At 25.4% G+C, this 11,356-nt stretch overlaps 1 protein-coding gene across 1 annotated transcript; it reads right to left on the bottom strand.

The window, feature by feature from the left end:
- Nucleotides 1-3,582: 3,582 nt before the first annotated feature.
- Nucleotides 3,583-10,156, bottom strand: LOC115715731 (GDSL esterase/lipase At3g14820). Its single transcript, XM_030644398.2, has 5 exons — nucleotides 9,675-10,156; nucleotides 6,912-7,042; nucleotides 6,568-6,804; nucleotides 4,028-4,289; nucleotides 3,583-3,926 (listed from the first exon to the last, which is right to left on the bottom strand). The coding sequence occupies exons 1-5, from the start codon at nucleotides 9,958-9,960 to the stop codon at nucleotides 3,733-3,735; spliced, it is 1,110 nt and encodes a 369-aa protein (XP_030500258.2). The 5' UTR covers nucleotides 9,961-10,156; the 3' UTR covers nucleotides 3,583-3,732.
- Between the last annotated feature and the right edge of the window lie 1,200 nt (nucleotides 10,157-11,356).

The following is an 11,356-nucleotide window of genomic DNA, read 5'->3' as shown; positions in this document are numbered from 1 at the left end:
TAGCCGCTACAAGAATGATCATTTAAGTCTAGCGACGGCTACTCTGCGAAGAGTCACGTCAATCATAAGACAAAAAGGACATTCTCCATAAAAACCCTACAGCACCTAGGGATTTGACCATGCATCACCCATGGTATATTCATCGGAAATGCCCAACTTTATGGATACTTACAGATACATGTGTAAGTACAATTCTAGGGATTGCCCCACTAAAACACTATAAATACCCCCTCAAAGCTCATTTAATGGGGTCGGAGAATCTTGGCTGCTTAAGAGCAAACAGAGAAAAAACTCACCAAGAACATTCTTTGTATTAAAGAGAGAAACATTCTCCCAAGTGTAAGATCTGTATTAAACCATCCATAAATATCAGTGGCTCGTGGACTAAGGCTCATTAACGCCCCAACCACGTAAAAAGTCTTCATCTCGCTTTCTTATAGCTCATTATTATATTCATATTTTATTAGTTGCCGAAAACCTCGGTCAACATTGCGGTTTTAAGATCTCGCAGTGCGGTTGCGGTTTGAAAAATTACAAAAATTATATATACAGTTTGATTTGAAAAAATATTACAACCCGCACCACCAACAAACACCCCTAAATATTATACAACTAAATGTTATTTGTCAAAAGTAATTTTAAATTGAAATTAGTAACCCAATTAATTTGTTGATAACATGTTTATAACAGTTTTGCCAAACCTTAAAAGATAATTGAACTATTTCGTGGCGGTGGCAAAGCTTCTGGCTATGCGTGTTGGGTTGAGATGGGCGTCCATACTGGGCTACAATTTAATGAGAGTGGAGACGGATTCTTCTATTGTTAATTTTTGGATTACTTTTTCGAATTCTATTTTTATGTATAAACCAATTGTTGAGGAGATTATTTCTCTCTTAGCTGCTGTTGGTGGTGGTTCTTGTTGTGCCATTCCGCGTGTTGCGAATGGTGTTGCCTACGCACTAGCAAAGTCTGTTACTAGTTCTATAGGGGTTGATTTGTAGACAGATGCTTGTTCTAGATTTATTAGTGCTACTGTAACAGCTGATTTAATTTAAGGGAAAAAAACAGAAAAATACAAAAAAGGAAAAAAAATTACAAAAATACTTTGGGCCGGCCCATTAAACATTTATACAGTCCACATACAAATATTTACAAAAATACCACATTCACTAAGCCTTCAGCTGTACAGAGCGAACCATGAAGGTACCGCGATCGTTTCAAAACCACAAAACAACCAAAACGATAAAAATACAATTATTAATTCTGGCGAAATCAACTGGAAAAGAAGACCTGCAATGATCTAAACAGAAAATGACGAAAAAAAAATCAGAAAAACTGTGAAGAAACTGAAATCACACATTTGTTTTCTATTTTATTCGATCAAAATAACTCCCCCTAATATCGAAATCTATATTCATGAAATGTAGATCTGTAACAAACAGATCTGGAGCTCCCACCAAATCCAAAACAATGTATGATGTGAAAAAATTAAAAAAAACCTCATGAATAATACATCTACGTTATATACAGTTGCATTTTGATTGATTACTGGTTTCCAATATATATATATATTTTTAGAAACACAATAAGAAGAGTAAATTCGAATTAAGGTACAACAAGTTCCGTATAAGTCAGTTTATTTTTTGTTTTGGTTGCCTTATAGTTGCATTATCATTTTATGTTAGTTTATATATTATGCAGGAATTTAATTTGATGGGGACTAAGAAATAGTAGTTATACATAGTAAGTTTTGTGCAAAATAGTTGCATATTAGTTTTATAATGAAATAACATATGCAAGTAGCAAAACTATAATAAAACTACAAAACAACTGTATACAAACTAAAATACAGGAAAAACTCTTTGAACATCAACATCCATGATAAATCTCATTGTTACCCATTGATGATATAAAAATGGACAGGAAACAACTAGACAAAAAACATATTAAAAAAAAAATACATACAGAAGGTGTTTATACTATTAAAAAATTATGAAAAAACTATTACAAAAAGAAAAATAATCAAATGAAGAAACTGAAATGAAAAACAATAAAACATCTCGAAAAACAAAAACAGAAAAAAAAAACAGAAATTAAGACTAAACAAACAAAAATGAAAAACTCATAAAAAGAACAAATAAATTAAACTAAAAAAATAGAAGCCCTAAAAAACCAAACAAAACTAAAAGAAATGTTAAAATGAAAAACCTAAAATAGTAAAATCGATAAACACAAAACACACTAATGTCAAATACGAAAAAAATTTCAAAAAGGGGAGAAACGAAAAAGAAACCGAAAACAAACCTGAGATCGAAGACCAACTCCATCTTAATCATTTTTTGAGCATTATCTTGATGAATTTTTTCCTGGGCAGTAACCTTTGATTTTTTTTAGGAGGAGCTTGCTCACGTTTCGACAGTTGAGAAGCAAAATCAGAGTTATCGTCTTATTCCTATTAGCTACAGATTTCAACCCCATTTTAAAACTTTTCTTTGGCAAAGGGGAGGAGAAGAGTTCAGCTAAGGAGGTTTTATTTAAAAAAAAAAAATTGAAAAGAAATTGAAAATAATAAAAAAAAAAGAAAGAAGAGAAAAAAGATAAGTGAATGGTGTAAGGTGTGATTGATATAAGTCATCAATCAATGACGTGGCTGCATGCATGAAATTGATGTGTAAGTGGTATAATTGTAATAAAAGAAAGAGAAAAGATAAAAATGATGATGTAAGCGTGTAGGAGTTTTTTTGTAATATGTAAAAATTTCTTAATTTAATGTGATACGTTCCTTCCTTCAAAAAAAAAATAAAATAAAAGATAATTGAACTAATTTGGGCTCATATTTTAACTAAACGAATTACTAAAGCACATTTCATTAGTTATAATAGTACTAATTTACATTTCATTAGTTATAATAGTACTAATTTATTAGGGTGCGTTTTGAAAGTTCCTATTAATTCAAAGTAATTATTAAGTTTAATATATTTGTTTAATTATGTAATTATACAGAATTTATATATTTGTGTTAGAAAATGTTACATTGCTTAATATAAGAAAGATATACCATATATAATTTTTATTTTTGAAATTGAACCTTTGACAATTGATTATTATACAATATTATTTTGGTATCTAATTACTAACTCATTTGCTAAAAGTAAAAATACATATATATATAGTTATTATTTCACATCCAAAGATACTTTCTTCTTATTACTATGTTGAATATATTGCTTAGTAATAATTACATAATTACGTCAGGGTTCGAAACACACTCCAGCCCCTTTTGAAAGGAATTTAAGAAAAGCTTAATCTTTGCTGAAAGTAGTGCCATCTGTGTGATGAGAACCCTTGAGATGACTACTGATAACCCAATTAAAAAAGGCTGAGGTATAAGGCCTCTATTGCTAACACGTGGTCCCCAAGATCGCCAAAATAACCGAAGGAGTGGGGAAAGAATCTGCACCACATGATCCCTTTTTTTTTTTTAAATAAAAAAAATTACATAATTACCTCCAAACAAATCCAATTTTAAATCTTCAATTCCTCATTTACTATTTATGAAAAAACATAAAATAACAAAACAAATTTTTAATCCAATACTTTTCTTTATTATTAAATCATAAAGATATATAAGTAAGAACACAACTACCATGTGAGCATGTTCATAAGAAACCACATGATCAAAATTACAGCTGGGACTAATATACCCTAATGGTATATTATATATAACAAAGATTAAAAATTATGAACCTCATACAAAGATTTGATAATATCTTTGACAATAATTTTGTATGCCTTTTCAGTAGGATGATAAGCATCCCAAAATACATAATCATTTGCATCCACACATGTTTTGTCCAATGAATTGCATGTTGTTGCTGCCTCTATAAGCCCAGTTCCACAACACCCTTTTTTTGAAATCTTAAATCCTAAAACAAAACAAAACAACATATTAGTTATATAATAGAATATATTAGTTTATAATAATAAAAGATTAATTAAGATATTAATGAATTAAGGATATTATTACCATATTGAGTAGGGTTTTGAATGACATGAAGGAGTGGATAGTAGATATCAATATAGGCAAGTCTTGCATCATGATTAACATAGTGTTTTGTAAGATAATCCAAAGATGAAGAGAGCTTAGAGTTAAACATTATGGCAACTTGATTCTCTTCATCATAACAATTTCTTTCTAAGCCTCCTCCCATGGTTCTTTGAGATGGTACACATCCAATTGGTGGTGCTCCTATAACCCCAATTCTTCTTGTTCCCAATCCATACAATTCCTTTTAATATATATAATTTACAATTATTATATAGCAATTCATTTATATATAAAAAATTAAAACTTTTATCTAAAGTTAAGTTTAAACTGTTTTTTTTCATTCTCACAAAAATTTTACAAAATTCTCTTTTAAAAAGTAGTGCTCTAGTGTTAAACAAATTTAAATTTAACACGTCAATTAATTTTTTAATAACATTTAATTGAGTTAACAAAAATAGTTAGTATATTTAATATAAATTAAGTTAGATGACTTATCAGAATTAAATTGATTTAACATGAAATACCACTTTTTTTAAAAAAATGTACACATAATTTTGTATTTTTTTTAAAAGAGAAATTTACGCCTAGTGACCAAATTTTGAAATAAATATCATAATTGAGACTGTTTATTTAATTATAGCATACCGTTTGTTTTTTATTAATTTTGTCTGTACACGTGTATACGTACACAACTTATTTTACTTTCAACATATATTATTTTGTTTTTCTCCTTCTTTCTTTCATATTATTATTAGGTTGATACACTAATTTTTTCTTTTTGTTTTTCTTGAATATCTATCTACCTCTTCCCTATTATTCTTAGTTTTCATCTACATTTTCTTTTCCATATAATAATTCATTTTCATATGATGGGACATTTATCAAATATGTATATTTTTTTTTTTATCTTTTTATCTCTTAATAATTTTAAATATTTTTTATATTAAAAAATAATTTTAAAAATATTTTCTAACTCCACTAATAATAGTTTGTTATCAAATATGTATATATTTTTTTTTTTATCTTTTTATCTTAATAATTTTAAATATTTTTTATATTAAAAAAAAAATTTAAAAATATTTTCTAACTGCACTAATAATGGTTTGGTCATAAAAGTTGTATTATTGTAATGTACTCTTCAATGTGATTATTTTGATATGTGAGAATTATATGTTTCTTTACAATCACTAAAAAAGATAATGGAAATCAAAAGTGATCTTTTAGTTTCTTTTGATTTAATTAACAAAAGAAAATTAAATTTAAACAAAATAAAATATACCAACCAATTTAATTAGTTATTGAGAAATTATTTTGTTATTAAATATTTAAAAGTTACTAAATGTATGCTCTTAGACAATATTGATAAATTTCTAAAACATATTTTCTACTTGGCTAACAATCAAACTAACACAAAATTTAATATATAGCAACAAATTTTATTGGTTAATAAAAGTTACTAGAATCTTATTTTTTATATAAGGGAAGCATATAGTATATTAAAATTTAACACAATAACCAACATTGTAAATTACTCTATAATTTTTATTATTTTATTTAAAAGTTACCAAATAATATATTTAAAACAAATTTGCTTATATATTTATTAAAAAAACTTATAAAGTAACCAAATAGTATTTTAAATATTATAGAATTAGTTATATTATAAAAATTACTGATAACATATATATGGTGAATACTTATTCTTTATTGTACCTTATTAAATTTTTAAATAGGTTTTAAAGGTGATGAAAATGTTACTAAAAAAATAATGTAAAAGAAACAATAAGATAGCATATTTTTACTTAAAATAAAATTTTTGTAATGTAATTAATTTTATGATGTTTAAGACATTATTTAGTTTGTTAAAAAAAAGATATTATTTAGTGTCTTTAAATAACGAAAAAATTATATGAAATAATATAATTGTAAAATAACACTTATTGAAAAAAAAAATAGTATATCTTAGTTATTTTTTTAATGACATATAGTATATAAAAAAAAAACTAAAAAGTTTAATGAAATAGTATATAGAGATATCCATATTTATAAAAGAGAGAAATTTAAAGACATAAATAAATAATAAAAAACTAAACATCAAAACAACTGATTGGTATATATTATCTTGTCTTTGTGATTTACTTAAAAAAAAAAATAGTTGGCTAGGCTACAGAAAAAGAGAAAAAAAAAAAGTGATGCTGAGTAAACCGAGAAGAAAACACGGGAGTGTGGATGAGTATATATTAATTTGTATTTTCGGTAAAATAATGTATTAAAATAACTGACGCTATACATATAAATATTATTAGTTTTATGTATATATTTAAAAAATTCCCTTTTTAAAAATACTACATATTAATTTATAATAATGGCCCAATAACATTATTTATCGTAAACCCCACTCCACACAATCTCAGAAAGAAAGTAGTATTTTCATAAAGTGAGTTTAATGATCTTTTTCACCTATATTAATTTGTCTTATAACTTTATATTATTGTATATATTTATATATATATATATACCTTGATGAAGTCAGTAGCATAATTGACTAGAAGATCAGTGTAAGAAGAAGCATCGTATTGCCATCTTCTAATACTGATAGAATTAAAATAGGTATTAGCAATATCATTACTGCTCAGAACCACAAAAACGATACTGTTATTCAATATCATCTTTGTTTTTTCTTCTCCTGCTATTCCTTTCAACTTCTCTATGTACTCTTTGAACTTTTCCAATTGGTCACTTAGTGCTGGAACATCCTGTTTTTTTTATTTATTTAAAAAACAAATAATTATAGTAATTTATTACTTATAATAATTAATAATTATGAGGTAGAGAAAATAAATAAATAAAGTGGTGTACGTACAGCAAGCTTGGAGGTGTATGCATCATATCCTACTCCCCCAACAGCAAAGCAAACCCCAGTTAAGAGGTCTTTTGGTGTTAAATTTGGATCAGCATATGGTGGTAATAGCTCTTTTACTCCCAATCCCTCCGCTGACAATTTCATTCATAAAATTCATTAATAATTAATGCAAATTAATTATATTAAAACTATTTTTTTTTTTGAAGAAAATTATATTATCATTAATTAGTTCTGAAAATATATAACCCGACTCCGGTCCGAATTTTACACAACTTATTATATAATATTGAATTAAATAATACTAATACAATGTAATATTATAAAATACAATGTAACATAGTACGTATCAAATGTAACAAAAAAAAAATGTATAACTTAATCATTAATATAAATTATTTGATGATTTTTTTTTTTAAATTTGAAAATTAATAGCATTACGAAAAATATTATCATAAAAATAAATTCAAAAAATAAAATATTTTAAGTGAGTTAATTAAACCTTACCCACAGGCCAAAGGTATTCTTTATGTGATCCATGGTACATACTGACTTCCAAAAAAATATTAAACTAATAGGATTATGGTATCCTTTGGTTAAATTTTTACTTTTACTTACAAACTAAAAGTATAAGATAAGTTGTTCGCGGTGCGAGTAGTGCGGTTTTTGACTATTTTTTCAAATCAATCCGCACATGTGGTTTTTCAAATTTCCCAAACCGCACCAGCACCGCGAAATTAAAAACCCGCAAAAACCGCACCGCAAAAAATAGTACGGTGCGGTTTTTGTGGTTTATGCGGTTTGGACTATCAATAAATAATTAAACTATCACAAATGCAACAAACTTTGAGCAAAACTTATCAAAATACCATAAAACTTGAAAATAAATATGAAAAAAAAATTAAGTGTCAACAATACAATAATTAGTAAACTTTAAGTTTTTTTTTTGAAAGAATAGTAGACTTTAAGTTGAATATTCACATATTGGACCTAAATAAATATAAAAATTGGTATTTTTATAATATGCGGTGCGGTGCGGTGCGATTTGAACCGCATATTAACAATTCAAAACTGCAAACCGCACCACACCGCGCAGTTTAGGAAAAATTCAAACCGCGACCGCACCGCAAAAAATTTTAAACCGCATTTTTTTGGCGGTGCGGTGCGGTGCAGGCGGTTTGGGCGGTTTGATGAACACCCCTAGACAATATTTAAAAAACTTATGAGTAAATTATGAATTATGTAATTATTTTAATTTTAAAAATAATTTATATTTCAAAAAGACTTAAATATTTTTTTTTATTTTTTACCTAAATACGCTTAATTTTTTTTTTTTTAATTCTAAAAGTTAAAAAATAGCCCAAACTGGATTTATAAAGTTAAAAAGTTTTAATTAATAAAAAAAATATAAACAATATTTAATTGTTGATTAAAAAAAAGGTAAAGAAAGATATTTAATGTGGATTAAATTTGAGGAATGTTATATTTTATACCAATTATTTTATACTTTTTAACATGTGTCATATTGACAGTAATCATTTTGCATATTATTAAAAAAAATCTTTTACTGTACAATTGTACAAATGTTAAAATATTGCTCTCAAAATAGGAAAATAAAAGGTTTTGTTGTTTGTTTTTTATTTTATTTTTTTCAATTAATAGATAATTTAAAATTTGAAAAGGAAAACTCATAAAAAGGGGACCACGCATCAACACAAGTGTAATAAATAGTAACAGTAATATATTAATATTGTTTTTCTTTTCTTTATTATGAAATTGATGTTATAAAATAATTTTATAGAACAATTCAATAATATCCAGCATTTATTTTCCCATTCCTTCACTTTTATTACGAAATAAAAAAAAAAATATCCCCATTCCTCCATTATTTTAGTTATACCTACCACACGTTTTTTCATTTATGACCCCTTCACCTTCCAAATAAGGTGTTTTTTTTTTTTTTTTAATTTTTTTTTTATTTTCTTTTATTTTTTGAAGTTTAATTTTGGTGAGAAAAAAAAATCAATTTTTTTAAGTTCAAAATGGAAAATTTTATTGAATTGAATATATATATATATATATATATTTTATTTCTATACCAAAGATGATTTTTTTTTTTTCATTTTAATTATTTCCTATATATATTTTTCTTATCTTTTATTTTCTCACTAAAATTTAACATTAGTTTGAAAAATCAAGGTAAATAAAATTGAATGTTTTAGATATAATTAGAGGTAATTTTATAATTTAGTATGCTTGTTTAATTGTATAATATTATACAATAATTTTGTAATTAAAGATAATTAAGGAGTTCTATTATTTACACTATAATTTTATAATTATTAAAAACTTTCTATTATAAAATTAAGCAATAAAAAATATTATTTTTTATGTATAATTACTTAATTATTATTATGTCAAACAAATCATTATCAATTTATACATAAAATATCCAATCAACCATATCTAGACTTTCTAAACAGACATACATGATTTAATAAGTTTTGTTAAAACATATACAAGTTTAATTGATTGTAATTGAAAATGAACATCAAAACAAGTAGAATATTATAATATTATATTATCCCATGCACATTAATTATTAAACTCCCACTTAATTACTTACCTATATATAATTCTAAAATAGGAGATAGATATATATATCCCACTTAAAAATATGAACCCAAAAAGAGAAAACAATATCAAAACATATTAATTACACTAATTTTGTTACATCTACCAAAACTAAAAAAATAAAATACGTACCAAATAGATCTGAAGGAACCTTGCCATTGGAGTATCTTCCAGTGGGTTTTGATCCAATGAAGTCACGACCATAGGGAGGAAAATTAGACCTTGCTGGAGATAAGATGTTGTTGTTGTTATTACCAGTATCCACTATTGAATCTCCAAACATAATCACTGCTGAAACTGATGATGATGATGATGAAACATGATCACTGCTACTACCTTCGCTGATCAATAATAATTTATTCAAAACACAAATCACCAAAAACGACGCCGTCCAGTACCTCCACATCACCTTTCTCATTTTATCCCACTTTGATGATATAATGATTTAAACAATTTCTATACTATACCTAGCTACCTTCCTATGTTTTCCTATATTGATATTTTACACTATATATAAGGTGAGGTCCAATTCTAATGAATATGTATTTATAGGTACATGCCTCACAATTAAAAGTTGTTGTTGGGTTGGGACTCATTTATTAATAGTGTGAAACAATTTATCAAATAAAATCTGAGTTGAGTTCCGGATTAAGTCGTTCTCTTTAATGTGTAACGAGACTATCAGTCCAAAAAATAAGATGCACACTACACCAGTTCAGCTGTACGATGACGCGTAGTGTTCAGTGAGCCAAACTAGTAGCAAGTACCCGTTGAGGTCACTCCAATTGCTCATATCTACACTATGTATACACTTTTTTTTTAATAATTTATAAAAAAGATTATTCCAACAATTATTATTATTATTATTAGAGTAAATACTATTTTGGATCTTGCGTTTTGCAAAAATTATCAATTGGACTCTTTGTTATATTAAATGACAAAATATTCCTTGTATTTTCTAAAATTGTACAATAATAGGACTCTGAATTAATTTTTTGTCAAAATAAAACTTAATAATAATTTGATCTAGAGATGTTATGACAAAACTTGTTACCATTTTTTTATCTGTTCGTATTAGAAATTGTCTTAAAGTTGGTTATATTGAAAAATAAAATTGTTAAAAATAGAGCTTAGAGTCCTATTTTTACCATTTTAAAAAATATAGAATCAATTTTGTCATTTAACAAAACACAGAATTCAATATTAATAAATTTTATAAAACACAAAATACAAAATAGTATTTATTTTTTTATTATTATTATTATTTTGTTTACACATGGGTTGTAAAGATAAGCAAGCAAGGTAACGTTACAATGTATAAAGTCGTTGTCATGAACTTAAAGTAGAGAGCTGCCCAATTATTAAAAAAGATATACAAGTATATGGTGGATGAATGTCGTGTGTGCTTATAATAGCCTAACAAAGTAATTTTGTTTTTTCTTTTCATATACATAATTATCAAAATGTTGTATTGACACCTTAAAAATTTATAAAAACCCCTAATTTAATATTTTTATCTTATATTAAAAGTTAGGTTTTTAATTTTACACTAGTTTTCCTTAATTTTGTTCTTCCTTCATATATTCTTACAAAATATACAATTAAAAATAAAGTATATTTTAAATATTAAGAGAAAAAAATTAAAATAAAAAATTTAATAAAATTTTATCAAAAAATATTATAAATAACTTTTAGAAAGTATAAAAATAAAATTAAAATAATTATTGAGTTTAATATACAAGATAATATGAAAATGAAAATTAAAAGAAAATACTAAAAGTGATTTTTAATAATTAAATTAATTTAATTTTTTA

The sequence above is a fragment of the Cannabis sativa genome, chromosome 5, assembly GCF_029168945.1.
Source record: "Cannabis sativa cultivar Pink pepper isolate KNU-18-1 chromosome 5, ASM2916894v1, whole genome shotgun sequence".
NCBI lineage: Eukaryota > Viridiplantae > Streptophyta > Magnoliopsida > Rosales > Cannabaceae > Cannabis > Cannabis sativa.
The sequence above is the reverse complement of the archived record's forward strand: the minus strand, read 5'-3'. Positions and strand labels throughout refer to the sequence as shown.

Coding starts and splice junctions, on each gene's coding strand:
- LOC115715731 (XM_030644398.2), bottom strand. CDS start 9,960: ATGAGAAAGGTGATGTGGAGGTACTGGACGGCGTCGTTTTTGGTGATT. Junction 6,805..6,911: donor CATACACCTCCAAGCTTGCT/GTACGTACACCA, acceptor TAAAAAAAACAG/GATGTTCCAGCACTAAGTGA. Junction 4,290..6,567: donor ATGCTACTGACTTCATCAAG/GTATATATATAT, acceptor ATATATTAAAAG/GAATTGTATGGATTGGGAAC.